This window comes from Notolabrus celidotus, chromosome 13 (assembly GCF_009762535.1).
Source record: "Notolabrus celidotus isolate fNotCel1 chromosome 13, fNotCel1.pri, whole genome shotgun sequence".
NCBI classification, from domain to species: domain Eukaryota; kingdom Metazoa; phylum Chordata; class Actinopteri; order Labriformes; family Labridae; genus Notolabrus; species Notolabrus celidotus.
The window spans coordinates 21,491,967-21,507,792 of NC_048284.1; the positions used below are offsets into that span (position 1 = coordinate 21,491,967).

Genomic DNA, 15,826 nt, shown 5'->3' on the forward strand with positions numbered 1-15,826 from the left:
AAAAGTACAGCGATGCATCATGAGGGTTCATTTCACAAAGTACACTCCATCAGTCACAGACACAATTGTAAACACATTAATGTTCCTACCCACCTATAAAATATGTTATTAATCTGTTTCCTAATGTACGCTCGCAGGCCCAGGAACTTTCCGTAGATGCGGTGAAGAGTGGTCTTTAAAAAATCTCTTTCCCTGGGGTCTTCACTGTCGAACAGATCTAAAAGCTGTGAAGAAATGAAGGTTACTGAGACGCTGGGTGTCAGACACAGACATCATCATTTTGGTGTTCTTCTCAGCATTAACTCACCTGCATTACAAACTTCTGGTCAATATACTTTTTGGCTATGTTTGGCTGAAAGTCTGGTGACTCTAAGAACCGTAAGAAGAATTCATAGACAAGCTGTGGAGAGACAAACAGAAACAGTCTTGAGGATCACAGCTACATCAGCTTAGTTGCATTAATTTGAAATGTTTGTGAGTGAGCTGTGTACCTGTAGATGTGGCCATGCAGCCTCTAGCGTGGGTTCATCCTCCTCGGGGTCAAACTCTGCACCCGTGGGGTTTGATGATGGCGGCAATGTCCTGAACATATTCACAGTAAACTGGAGGAAAAAAACAGAGAGGTATGTCAGCTTAACCATACACTGAATAAGGAGCATCATACGGCTAGACGTTGACGCTGCCCTCCTCTCTCCCTGCTCCCCTCATCATCAGCTCACAAAGCCCCGCAATCAAGCTAATTGATTGATCAGTAGAGGGAGATTTCTACCAACTGATCTCTTATCCTGAACATAACCTGCCCTCAGAGCAGGTTAGGATTGCAGCATAAGCTACCATGGTGATCTGCCTGAGTAAGAAGGAAGCCACCCAGAGTTAACCTTGAAGTTACCCCGATAATCGCAGAACTTGCTTCATAGTTTACCTCCCATGATCGTTATCTGGTCAATTAAGTCACTTTTCACAATTCTTTGATCCAGTCTCTGCTGAACTTTCATTGCAAAAGTTTTCATAAATCTAATTGGCCGCAGATAAGTCATGTTTATTCAATAACATCAGGTGACAGGGAGATATTTCCTCCTCTTGTGCAATCTCCCTCTCCTCTAACTTCCATCTCTCAGAAAATGAAGCACCAATTTTTAATGTAAATGAGATTGTTTCATGATATGATCGGAACCAGGCACCCTGAAGCACCTCTGATATATGGTGTATCTTTCCATTGCTATGCTAAGGATACTCCGCTGTACCTGCCCGTTAAAGCCACTGACCCTGGAATGTTGAATGCACTACAGGACTGTATGCAGGATCTTAAAAGTTGGATGTCAACTGATTTCCTCCAGTTGAATTCTTCAAAAACGGAAATTATTTTAATTGGATCACAGCAGATGACAAAACAAATTCTGCCATCTGCTGGGTTCCTTGCTGATCACATGAAGCCTGTCACAAGGAACCTCGGTATCTGGTTCGACAGCAACCTAAATTTTGAATACCACATCACAAAACTAGTACAGTCATGTTTTTGGCATCTTAGAAATCTTTCAAAAAAATACGATCTTTTTTAACTTTTAAAGACACTGAAATGATTTTACATGCTTTTATATCAACTCGGTTAGACTACTGTAACAGCCTTTTTACCTGTCTTAATCAAAAATCCCTCGACAGACTGCAGATAGTACAGAACTCAGCTGCCAGGCTTTTATCTAGCACCAGGAAATATGACCACATCACGCCTGTTTTAGCTTCACTACATTGGCTGCCAGTATGTTTTAGAATTGATTTTAAGATTTTATTAGTTACTTTTAAAGCACTGCACGGTCTCGGGCCCCAGTTTTATCTCTGACCTTTTAACATTGTACACTCCAGTGTGCAATCTGATTTTATTTGATCAAGGTGTATTGCACAGGGTCCTGCTTATATTTTGCTTTTATTTTGTTTTTACTTTGTTTTTATGTTTTTATGATTTCATGTTCTTGCAGTAGTGATGACACTTGCACTGTCTGTATGGCTTTTCAAAATGTTCTTTATTTTGCACATGTGCTTGAGGCATTGTAAAGCACTTTGTAACGTAGTTTTATAAATAAAGATTATTATTATATTATTATTATTATAAAAAAACAATCACATATAAAACAGAGTAATACTTAATTTAGGCTTTAAGTACATTGTTTTACTGGTACCAGGATGTATTGAAATAGGATCTCTCCTCCTTTCTCTACAACGTGCAGCCTGTGTGACTGCACTTTTTTGGAATAGAGGTTGTAACTGTGAGTTACAATAAACTATTAACTGTTCATACAGAATTGAACTTTCCATGTCACCAGGGGGAGAATAACAGCTGCTTTGTCCAAACTCAAGTAAACATTAACTCTTATCTGTTTAGTTTGTCTAGAACGAGTGGTTAGGCATCTGCTTTGAACACATTTCTGGCAACTACAACAATCAACCTGATGGGACAGTTTAGAAATCTATCAGCCAGTTTTTTTTAAAGCTGACAAAATTGTCCACAATCCCTGATTTGTTTTATATTGTTAAAATAAATGTTACTAAGAGGCTGATGGGGGTTACAGAAAACAAAATAAACAGCATTTTAGTCATGTCATTATGAATAAGTGAGATACATTTGTCTATTTTACTGCACAGATCAGATTATGGTGTCATGACATGTAGCCACTGCAAACTGAATCATGCCAAAGTTTCTTTTTTAGTAACAACAGTGTATTCCTCTAATTTAACCTAAAAATAGTGTCCAGTGACCAATTTCCCAAAATGTTTCCAAGAAAAAGTCAAAGAACCAAAGGAATCATGGCAAGTCAAAATAAGTTAACTTTAACTTAATCTGCCTTGCAAATGCTGCATGGGAACATGTTGTATTTTCTATCAGAAAAGTTCAATGTTAGGGTTTAACTTTCCATCTTGTGCTCGACTGAGATAGCAGCCTGTTTACCTGGCAGTACCATTCCCTAAACTGGCAATAAGCCACTTTTTGTCCTTCATACATTAGAGATTATCTTTAAAGAGTGGTCAACGTGGGTCGAAAACTCTGTCTCCCACCACCTTGTTGTTATTCTCGTCATTACTTCCCCCAAGAGAACAGGACTACTGGCAAAACCCTCATTGTGTCATGCAGAGTACTGTCCCAAAGCTTAGACCCTGAGGTATCAAACATGCTCAAACTGAACAAGCACTTATAGAAGGAAATAATAAGTACAGCCTTAACATAAGAATACACTCTTTACACTGGAAAGGAGTTTGTTGTGTCAATCTCCATACTTTGATGATGAAAGCATCAGTGGACTTCAAAGTGTCTTTGTCTGCACAGGGGCAGGGGAAAGTGGCAGCAAGGAATAAGAGTATATTTTCATGCTGATTTGGCAGCTCTGTTGCATTTTCTGCTACACTGATCAAATAAAGGAAGGATGAGGAGGATGGGGGTAAATTTGCACCTTGATCATCTGCAGTTTACCATGTGGCATTGAGCGGGCCTTTGATTATCATCAAAGGGTTTTAATTTGGATTGGGAAGACAAACATGGCAATGTGAGCACATACAGTCAATTCAGAGGAGAGTGTTGGATGATAAATGTACAGTAGAGCTCTGAATGAACACTGAAAACTAAGTGACCTCTTCACGGAAACATAATATGGATCTCTTAATTAGCAATGCTTTGTACTGATTTTGCAGATAAGTGAAGTTAGCTTTATGTGACACAGATCTTTGGGTTCAGACTGGGGTCAGTGGTGTTAGTTACATGACCCGTGTGAGTTTCCTGTGACTAAGTGAGGAGCCAGTAACAAAAGAATACACAGGGACTCAAAATATTGCTAGCTTTAGAAACTACACTCTCTGGCCATAGAACAAAAATAAAGCACACGTGAAAAAGAAATGATGGTAAATGGTAAATGGACTTGTACTTATATAGCGCTTTTCTAGTCTTTCTGACCACTCAAAGCGCTTTTACACTAATCGTCACGTTCACCCATTCACTCACTGATGGTAGAGGCTGCTATGTAGTGAGGGACCATCAGTATTAGTTGTTCTCATTCGTTCATATTCACACACCTCTGAACAACAGAGGGAGCAATTCAGGGTTCAGTGTCTTGCTCAAGGACACTTCGGCATGTGACTGCTGGAGCTGGGATTGAACTCTACCCACTGAGCCACAGCCGCCTCTGTTTCTTCTTAAGAGAACACGCCCTTACACATAAGTGATAGGTTATAGAAACAGTTGAGTCAGATGGCTCTCCGGGGTCACATGCATTAAGTTATATAGAGCCAATACACAAAAGGGTCTAATATGATTTCACACACTACAAAAGAAAATCTATTTCCGAACAGTGAGGCACGACCACCAACGAACATTAAACTGAATTTAAGTTTAAGGGGCCCTCTTTTAACATAATAACCAAAACCACTGCTACACTTCTCAGAAGCAGGATACATTGTATTGAGCGGACTAAATCAAATAGGATTATACAGGCAGTAAGAAAGCTCCAACAGATAGTGTACAGCTTATGCCATATGGGGCTAACAAATATTCCAACACATGAATCCATATAACCACGAAACACCTTTTAACGCATAACAAAAGGGATTTCATATAAAAGGACAAAAAGGAATAAACAATTCAACAAATATCAACTATATTCTAATAAGACAATGTGCTTTTAATTTACCCGTAAAAATGAAGGCGGGCCTACGTTTGAAGGAAACAGGGATGATCAGGCAAGCCACATCCTTGTCCTCTTTTAAAAACACACTTTTTTAAATGTGCTTTTACTTTTTAACTCATCACTGACTTTTTAATTGCATGGTGTTTATTATTGTCTTTTACTTAACTAGTTTTAGCTCTCCTTACCTTTGTCATGTGCTTTTCTGTTTTATCTCACTATGTCTTGCACTATGTAAAGCACTTTGTAAACATGTTTTTAAAAGGTGCTATATAAATAAAATGTATTATTATTATTATTATGCGATGTATGTTCTTAATGAGTAATGGGAACTTTACATAGACCACCTCTATGGCTAACTGAGATTAATATTTTTTTTTAAATATAATTATTTATCAAGGAATGGAGAAAATGAAAGGCCAGAATCAACATTATGACTTGTTCAGTGTGTTTAACTAAAAAAGATGCAGCACTACAATTCAACATTTGTTATTATGTGAATGTGCAGGAGTTAAATAAGACACAAAAGTATAAATAAGCTAAATAGCACTTTCTGTGTTTAAATCCTCAGCATAGGTTTATTGTTCAGTTCACAACTTATAAGACAGACCTGTGGTTCCTTTTCACATTACAGAGGGCATTCGGATTTGGAAATTCAAGTTATGTTGCACTGAATATGGTAAATGGTACGTCAATTCTTCTTATATAGCACTTTTTCAAGTCACCTTTTCACTGCCTCTATGGAACAGAAGTTAATGATTGGTTATGTTGCTCTCAGTCTTTAAAAAACAGAGGGGTGTTCTCCAGGACATTTTGTAGAAAAAACTTGACAGACTGGTAGAATTCAGTTCCCACAGTTTTCAGTGTGCCACTATGCAGGGGCGTGTCTAGACTTTTAGAGCTGGGTGGCAAACTAAGGCACTGACACAGGTGGGGATGGCCGGGGTGTGTGTGAACATAGATTATTAGCATTCACCCTCTCTGTCTTCTCTATCTACTTTCAAAACTATCAGTACAGTGTTGTACAGATATTATATGGCAGTGTATAATTGTAGTATAAAAATGTATTACACGTAAATGTGCATCAGCCAGTCTAATGAACTTGTCACACTTGACACATAAGGTGCATTAGGCTCAATAAAAGATCTCGCATGTAATTGAAAATGTAACAAAATAATATATCAAGTAAAAAGGTAACCACAAATCACATAGATTTACAGTGGACTGTGTATGTCTGCATAAATACTGACCACGTGAACCACTTCTGGGTAGATGGGTTCTGTGATAACGTTCCTGTTGTGGGTGATGTACTCCACCATCTCGCTCAGCGCCGCTCGCTTCACCTCCTTCCATTTCAGATCGCTCAGAGGGTCTGAAACGAAATCGAATAGGACGCAGCACTGCCGCAGCTTCTGGATGAACAGCTTCTCCTGCTCTGCTGGGGGAACATCTGTGAGACAGAAATGAAGGGATGGTCTGTTTTTGAAGATTTCACCAGGAGCAGAAAACAACAAAAACTACCCCTCATATTAAAACAGCTTTTACATAGGTTTTGAATTAACCATCATTCGATAAAATGCCATGTTATATATCCTTATCATAAATATGAACTGTATAAATATTTACGATAAGTACTCTAAAACTAGACAGATGATACAGAAAAATAATCACTATGTATAAAAGAATGGGTTGTATAACCCTCCTGTTATGTTTGTTTCTCTGGGACAGCAATAATGTTCCTGGGTCCCGGGACATATTCAATTATCCAAAAGTGTCAGAACCCAAAAAATCCCAATACACATTTTTTTTTAATCTAATTTTTAACTCCATTACTAACCATTTAAATCAAGGTTTGGTCCATTGGTGTTCTTTAATTCTCACAGATCATGGTTCAATGAGGATAACTCACTCGTTTTTCATTAAAATTCATGTTAAAACTATTGAATGTACATTTGAAAGCTCTAAATATAAATACAATAGTTTTACATGACATTGATTTTTGTTAATTTTATTTTACATTTTGATTATTATTATTTTTTTATGAAATGATGTTGAGAAATTTGATTTCATTTGATTTGATGTCTTCATTTTGAAATTGTAAAAGTAAAAATAACAAAAAAAAAAGCATACAAGTTGAAAAGAGGAAATAGTTATACAAAAGAAACAAAACAATATAAGCAAGCACTGAAACATTTTACTTTACATGTGCGAAAAGGAGTAGGAAGAAGTTAAAACTTATCTAATCCTATCCCTTCATTCACTATTATCTGGCATTATACTAGTGCACTCCCACAAGTCATATCTTCATACATTATCTTCATATTTACACCAACAATCAAAAGTAAACCCCTCATGATTATCAACACTCTTCTTCCTCCTTGTACCTCATGAAAATTATTTCTTTGTACTTCTTCTTGAAATTAACATGATACCTCTTCTGTCACATACTGCCCAAATTTTTTATGCTGCATTTAGCTGGTTTGGAACATATTGCCTAAAATAGACCTTAAAAAGGGTCAATTTGACCCGCAACATAACAAAGGGTTAAAGGTGAGTACAAAAGTACAAAAATGCATAATGCTCTAATTGTCCTTTGTAATGAAAAGTAAAAAAGTAGTCAGTTAATCTCCAAACTCTTAACTCAAGGCAGAATTAAACTGTATGCTAGAGATTTGTTGCCATGGTAATTCTTGCCAAAAACCATTTCCATTTTCTCTAACTCAAACCCTCTTCTTGCATTCAGGGATGAATCGAACCATAGCTTCAAAATCTTTCAGGCTGGGCACAGCTGTAATTAGCTACAGTGGAGTTCATGTAGTGACATGAAGTGACTTCATTTCAAGCCTTCATGAATCAATAATTTAACCTTTCACTGACGGAGTCAGAGCTCCATCAATGATGCAGAGGCTCGAAATCTGCCTGCAGGATTACTGAGCCACACCTGTCTGCGTATGATCATTGACTCGCAATTTAAAAACCATTACACGATTTTGTAGATACTGCACCCTCACTGTCAATGAGCCAGCATTGGTTCTGTGCCAGTGATAGCGCATTGTTACCAAAACAGCAGCTGCTTCAAATTAATCAATGATTAGCACTGATTATGCACAGCCCTCAAACTCAACACTAATATGCAATTAATCAGGCAATCAAATAAACATGACGTGTTTTAAAATGAGATAAATATTAATGCAGTAAAAGCAACATATAAGTGGGCTTATCTGAAAATATAATAAGACTTCAAACAGCCCACAGAATATTCTGTGGCTGTGCCAGAAGCTAAAAGCTCAGGAGCTAAATACAGAACCAGCCAGGAGTTTTGTTCTGCACTTTGGAACCGTTACAAGTTTGCTCCCAGCGGACCTGAAGGGCTTTCCCAACTTGTGCACAGAAATTGTGTCAGACACATAAGGTGCTTAAGGCCAAGTATTGCTTTATAGACAAGGAAAAGAGCTATTCTGAGAGTACATGTAACCATTGCAGGGATTAGAAAAAAAGGCTGTTATGTGTTCAGGCAGCGCCGTTCTCAATCAAGTGTTGTGACTTGTGGTTTTTTTGAAAGACCAGATGAGATAAGATTACAAAAGTGAGTGTTTATTAATCATTCAGCCTGAGCTAGCTGGATCACAAAGCTACAAAAACTAGTTTGTCTTTCATTTGTCCAACACAGTAGAGACTTGTACAAAACAACACCTCATATAACCGACCTATGAAAGAGCATTCATTTGCTCGTCACAGCCTGTGGTTTATGACTCAGTTTAGTCTCCCCGTTAACAACCCTACATGTGTGCTGTGCATCTCCATGGTGACCACAGCCATGGACAGGACTTTGGACCAGGGGGTGACCACTGCTAATCAAAGATGCATGCAAGCTGCTGCTGTTGTTACTCTGGGATCATATGCTGCTGATTTGCTAATCGAATCAGCTATGGTCAAGAGACATGTCAGCCACACAGACCATGTAAGATGTGAGTAATGCCAAATTGAGAATTATTGCCACCAAGAACTGAGCATTGGAACATAAAGGTGTCCTTGTTAGGAGACCATTTGGGTATATGTAAAAAAAAAATTACAAATTGAATTCATGTAAAAGGAATAAAGCAGTTTGAGAACCCAATTTTCAACCAGAAGTTGCCACGAGCAAATAAAAAAAAGAGAGACAGGGAGCAGCGGTTGATGGACCAAGAGATCAAGTACAGAGAGCGGGCGCCGGTGACGTAAACTAAACGGTGAAACTGAGAAATGAGAAGTTATTATCTGATTGATCTTCAGTGGTTACACTCTAAAGAACTCATGAACATGTTCACATCTCCCCACAAACTGGCAGGAAGGTGCTGGATTTGGTTTTGTGTGCAGCTGAAGTTGCGCTTCTTCCTGTGTCTCTGCTCTGCTCTTTCACAGGTTGTCAAATGCTGACTGAGTTGAGGTCCTTTCAGCATTTGATAAAGACAAAGTTAGCAGAGTTTCGTTTGTGTTTGTCGCTGACAGACAGAGTGCAGAGGAGAGAGAGAGAGCAGTGTCGTCCGGTCACTATATGTTTTCTATGATTCCTGATCTGTGGACTATTGACACCCATTAAACGTTCATCAATAATATTAGAAAATACAGAGAGAGTCAAATGTTGGTCTGTGCTCAGTGACATTTTTCTGTGTCATCACGAAGCAGCAACTTCCGGTCCAAAAATATGAGTCCAATGCGGATGTGCTGAAAACTGCAGTTCATCAATGATCCACTTGAGTCTGGCTCCGTATGTACCAGAAACCACATACACACCAATTCAAAAAAGACGATCTTTACAGCAGAAATAAACATGATTACAGCCTGGTACAAAAGACGAGTGCAGTCTGGATAGATCATTTCTCCATCGGCACACACTGTATGGGGGGGGGGGATTTATATCTAATGCGGCAAATTCGAAAATATTGAGATTATAAGTCTTCCAATGAGAGGCACAGCTGACTTGATTGACAGGCGGGAACACTGTAGCTGTTGGCTAGGAGGCTCAAAGCCCGCCTCTTTACGTCACAATCGCTCGACAACAGCAATATGGCTGCCGCCAATGATTGGCCTCAAAACAGCTCTTCAGAACCAGATGGGTGACGTCAAGGATACTACATACATATTCTATAAAGTCTATGGTCATCACACTGTGCTGGTTTTGTGGTAACCCTAAAACACACCACTTTGTCCACATAGGGCGACAAAATTGACTCAAACCAAAAGTTCTTCACAGAAGCTTTAAGATATATTCAGACACATGTACGTCACAGTGTGGAGACATGAGAATATTTCATATCTAGAGGTCAAATTCTAGACTGAAACAAACCATTGCTCACCCTTCCTGTCAGTGAAGCCTTTGAGAACAGGACGCTCCTGTGATGCACAAGTGTGATCCCCCATTTGTCAACTTTTTACCATTAAAAACTCCCATCAATATGAATTCATTTCTAGACAGCAGTAATCTTCTTCTTCTTCTTCTTCTTCTTCTTCTTCTTCTTCTTCTTCTTGCACAGATTGGCAAATTTTGATGTAGCAAATGAAGATAAAGCTATACGAAGACTCTTTCTGATTAACTTGACCAGAGTGATGCGCAACCAGCAGAGGTTTGTGAACATTAACCTGCAAGTATTTTGACTTTCCTTAACCTTAGACTAGTTTGGCTAGTCAAAATATAAATAACTAGCATATAGTCGCTTCAGAACATCCCTAGTATTGACATTGTTTAGCTTGTGGATGTCAAATGTCTGCATTCTAATGTTTTACGAAACTTTAAAATCATTCGCAATTACCTGTTCTTTAGTTTACTAGTTTCCGGACGCATAAAAAAATACACCTCCACACAAAATCTTCACAGTCATGCAATTTTATCCGAGTTCAGGTATGATACATTTATCAATCATTGCATGACCTCCTTTTTAGCAGCCCACTCATAATGGCATCTTTTCAAACCACTTTGAGATTGTGGTCACGAGCCAATGTGTTGAAAGAGCTGCTTGCGACGTGCAAACCTATCAGCAGCTGTTTGTGCAATGAAGAAGCTGTGCAATGAATAGCATGGTCTGTATGCAGCATTTTCTGCCCAGCCTTGTTTTCAATATTCCTCTACAGCATGTGGGGGCAACATTACAAACATCAGAGTCCATAAAAGTCCAAAACACGTAATGACTTGGCATGGTGAGATCAGTCATTTATGAGAAATGCTTAAAATGTTTACTGAAAGGAGGTCGTGCACACTCCCACACAAGCTCGAGCCTTAGCTAAGGACTGACAGCACCAACAAGGACTTTCCCTACACCTCCATGTGTCTGAGTCATAGCGGCACTGCAGCCATTATAACATGAAATTACCTGTTATACATGTGGATGCCACAGTTTCCTTGCTTTCACATCTTTATTGATCCTTAAAGAAACAACTTTATTACATTTCCCTGAACGAACAGCCTTTGAAAATATGTATGAAACTTTCCTGAGGTGGTTTGTGAGGCATTGTACAGCTTGTCCTTTTGAGTGTGTACTGCTTGTACAGTGCAGTACCTCCGAACAGAGAGTTGAGCCAACTGGTTACAAAACATTTTGTGTCTATATTCAGACGCAGCGTTGAACAGTGGCACGTCTGTCTACAGCTGTACATTAAAAGCATGATATTTAATTCCATGTGTTCAATCCAGGATCTAATGGATCACACCAGAGGAAATACAGCTGGTGGTTCGCTTCGCCCCTGAGCTTTAGCCATTTCATCCCTGGAGATTCCTAATGGGATGTGTTGTGTGTCAACACTGTGGTCTGACTTCCTTTAACAGCAAGCTGAATTTTTAAACAGTGAAGTTGCTGCGACGGGGCGATATGACACTTCGAGGGCATATTTGCTACAACTCTATTTCCCTCAACCTTCTGGAGCTGAAACAACACATACAAAAACATGTTGAGTCAATTAAAATGTATTCAGATTATTTTAATTAACAGCAAAAATCATAGACTATATAAAATATGGACGTAGTATCCTTGACGTCACCCATCTGTTTCTGAAGCGCCAATCGGCGGCGGCGGCCATATTTCTGCTGTCCAGCAATTGTGACGTAAAGAGGCGGGCTTTGAGCCTCATAGCCAACAGCTACAGTGTTCCTGCCTGTCAATCAAGTCAGCTGTGCCTCTCATTGGAAGACTCGTAATCTCAATATCTTCCAAATTGCTGTGTTAGAAAAAAATTCACCCCCCGTACAGTGTGTGCCGATGGAGAAATGAGCTATCCAGACTACACTCGTCTTTTGTACCAGGCTGTAAACATGTTTATTTCTGCTGTAAAGATTGTCTTTTTTTTAATTGGAGTGTATGTGGTTTCCGGTACTTCTGGAGCCAGCCTCAAGCGGATCCACGATGAACTGCAGTTTTTAGCACATCCGCATTGGACTCTTATTCTTAGACCGGAGGTTGCCACTTGCTGGCACGCTGAAATCATCACATTAGCAACTTAACATTTTGTTTGAAGTTTATCTGCATGCATACTGAAAGCGTCGCAAGTGATTCTCAGTCTACTCCAGCAGCTTCTTCTAACAAGCCTAAACAAGGGTGCACCCATGAGCACCTTATCACCAGCACCTGAGTGCTAAGAGGTCGCCCAGCTCCTGTTACACTACAGCACTAGGGTTTCTGAATGGGCTTAAAATATTAAGAGACATGCTGTGAACCTGCAGACTTCACACACAGGCCTCTCTGCATGGATGGGCAAATAACCTTTACTCATCTGAAGGCTCCGGTTGTGCACACAGGAAAAACCATCCTATGATATATCAGCTGGTGATGTATAATTGATAAGTGATTAATAAACTGGGGCCAGCTCTGCTTCAATGCAGATAGACGAATGAGTAAAGGAGCTGCATGAAATTGAAGAAGTCACCTGTTTTAACAATCCCGAATACCGCAGCGTGAAATCTACATCTCACAAGTAGCAGCATGTGCGTGCAACAGTGAGGGTATCATTAAATGCATGCTGCAACATCTGATTCCGGAGTATGCACAAACATTAGCTGCACATTTGTGACACCTGAGCACTTAATCAGCACTCTGAGCATTCCTCCAGAGTGAGTTTCTGCTCTCCCCACTCAACTCTTGCAGCTTCGAGCTCTGTGGTTAGAGGGTAACTAACCAGCAGCAACATGCAGAGCATTTCAGCTTGCACGAGTGTCAGCTGACACCACATCCATGCACAACAATGCAAACACACGGTGACAACAACAAGCTTTGACCTCACTTCCTATGACATCAGCAGTCTTGATGGGGGGATGGGAGGCTCAAAAGTAGCACTCCTTCTCACTCTCTCACCCTCCCTCTCTCTCTGACTGAAGCTAAGCTATGCAATGTCTTGACAAAACCCTTCCTCGTTCACATACAAACACAAGCCCCCGCTTCCTCTTCCAAAAATACTCCTGCCACCCACATAAAGAAAGAGAAATGCTCCCAATCTCACGCAGCAACTTTAAGGACAGTCCCCTGACACAATTATTTCCTTCTGCAAAATGTAGAGCAGCAGCAGCTTCAGTTGCTAAGTGACAACAACACTCCAGCCCTTCTTCCCTTTCAAACACATGAACACAGCCCAGCAGAGAAGGGAAATTTCCTGTTCTCACCTCTAAAATGCATGAGGGCCACAGGCTGGAAAGGCCCATTAGAGCTCGGTGCATCCAGAACCATCCCGCTGGCCGCTCTAGCACATGCCAACATCAGAGAGTGGAGGCAGGAGACAGGGGAGGAGAGGGCAGCCCGGGCTAAGGCGAAGAGCCAGCCTCCATTTTAGCACGAACACTCGGAGCAGAAAATGAAGCTCCCCTGCTGCTGGAGGGAACCAGCTAGTTAGTGATGTCATAGCTCGGTGCAGCTGCGCAGTTGGCTGGCTGCAATCACATGGGCCGGGCTGTCGGAATAAATAAACATGAGGGAAGGGATTGGCTGGTGGGCTGAGGGGGAGGGGGAGGGACTGCTGCTGTGATTGGAGCGGGGACAGCCACATCTGTCAAGAGTTTTAAAGCGCAAACTACAGATATTCTTTATGTTTTACTGGTTTTCTTTTGAAGAATACAAGAATAAACACAAAATAAAGGGACATTGTTATTTAATGTATAGCAGTGGTGTATAAAGTACTTGAAAGCCAAACTTGAGTAAAAGTAAAGATATCTTACTTGAAATCTACTCAGGTAAAAGAGAAAGTCACCCATTAAAAAAACACTTGAGTAAAAGTCTTAAAGTGGCTCAAATTAAATGTACTTAAGTATCAAAAGTAAAAGTACAAAGAAACAAAACAGCTAGGAATAGTTGTTCTCCCTCCCTCAACTCCCTTCTCCTCTCGCTCCCTCTCTCCTTCCCTCCTTCCTTCTCCTCTTCCCCCCTCCCTCCTTCTCCTCTTGCTCCCTCCTTTTCTCCCCCTGCTCCCCCCCTTCCTTAATTAAAGTCCACAAATTTGCAGTTCATCTTCAGCAGAAGTTGGTTTGCAAAATTGTGAGAGTTCAGTCATGCTCTTCGTGGGCTGAAGACAAGTCCTGCAATGCTAACTATTCGTTGACAGGCTGCAGAGGCAGGTAGAGGTGTGTTCAGATTCACGGACAACGTGCAGACAGCAGGGAATGATTTCAGTATTGACAATATGGTATTACTGCACTTAGTTCATTCACTTTCTTCAATGTGTGTTTTTAGGTTTGACGGTGAGTTTTGGAACACCATTATTTTGGTGTTTTTCAGCAAACACAAGAGGCACTTCATTCTGTAGGATGAATCTTTCATCCTGACAAAAGCAAAAAGGTTTTTTAGATATGGCAACGGGTGTTCGTCTTCTCCTGAAGCACAACTAGCAGGTAGTGGTGTGGCGGTATCTCCACTATCGCCAGTGGACGAGGCTGCTTCCATCATGCTGTTGAGACTTATATTGGCAGGCTGTGTGTGGTCTCGCTGAGACGAGCCTCAGTTATTCAAACGGGAACATGCACAGTCCCGATAATCCATACATCATGAGACAATTGTATTCACATTTTATTTTGTAGCATGTAACAATGATGACAATATGAATGTAGCGGAGTAAAAGTGAAATTTTCAAAAAATATGGAAACTCAAGTCAAGTATAGATACTCCCAAAACCTACTTAAGTACTGTAACAACGTACTTTTACTTCGTTCCTTTACACCACTGATGTATAGGCTGCCATAATTCCTTAAAGGGATATGATGCAACTCATTAATCAGCTTAAAACATAACAAAAGACCAATAATGAAAAGCTCAAGTCCACCGAGAACAACCAGCCTGAAGCATGAACACCATCTAACACTGTTTGCTAGCTCAGAGCCCTTTTAATGTGTGTGCTGTCTCTGTGGGTCTCTGTGTCTGTGTGAGAGCTCTTGCATGACAGATGGCTCTCCAGGACCACAGCCCGAGCCCAGGTGTATGTGACAGAGAAAACAGGAAGGCAGGAAGTCTCAATGTGAGCAACACAGGATGTGCATATGCAGTGAGCAGCACTGTCTGTCTGCCTCTTTCAGCAGCACAGGGGACAAAACCACGCACTGTGAGGCTGTGCAGGAAGAGCCGATATACAACGATGTGGTCTGTTGAATGCATCAAAGTCAGTCTAAGATATTCAAACAAGCCTTCAATGAAGCATCTCCTGTAACAACTCAATAATCCTTCTGTTTATGGGTTGTGGGCAAACATACACACGCATATTCACAGAGAAAATAACACCAAACACCTTTGCATCCTGCAATAAGTGCAATACAAAAAACATGCAAATGCATACAGAGTGTTCTTTCCAAATTCTAAATTTGCCATTTGCTATAATTTGCTGTGCTTTAACATATTATCTGAATGTCATTGTTGTCACGTTGTTTATCTTCTCACATGTGCAAAACTGAAGTCAAGCAACAAATCGTGATTTTTTTGCCACTGATGTTTTTGTCAAGCAGACACAGCTGCAAGGTCTAGAGATCAAACAAGCTTTTATATAATACAAGTGTTTTTTTCAGAGTTTTGCAATCCTATAATCTGCAGGTACAGCTTTCCTTCCCCTGCTGAGATCTGTTGTTACCACTGTTATACCCGTAGCTTAAATTCTAGGCAAAATGATCTGACTTGGTTTTTCAATTTGTGTTTGTTATTTTCATGCTCGTTAACTCCCGCAATACT

At 40.2% G+C, this 15,826-nt stretch overlaps 1 protein-coding gene across 7 annotated transcripts in view; it reads right to left on the reverse strand.

The window, feature by feature from the left end:
- The window catches only part of ppp2r5cb (protein phosphatase 2, regulatory subunit B', gamma b), a 36,200-nt gene that overhangs the window by 6,706 nt on the left and 13,668 nt on the right, over positions 1-15,826 (reverse strand). For 5 of the 7 annotated variants that reach the window (XM_034699230.1, XM_034699227.1, XM_034699226.1 and 2 more), the window contains 4 exons: positions 5,915-6,114; positions 492-602; positions 308-400; positions 94-224 (listed from right to left, as the gene is read on the reverse strand). In XM_034699230.1, the coding sequence (XP_034555121.1) occupies positions 94-224; positions 308-400; positions 492-602; positions 5,915-6,114 (535 nt within the window). Of the gene's footprint in view, positions 1-93; positions 225-307; positions 401-491; positions 603-5,914; positions 6,115-13,287; positions 13,538-15,826 lie in introns of those variants that run through there. The other 2 variants (XM_034699231.1, XM_034699232.1) reach the window with 2 other exon arrangements.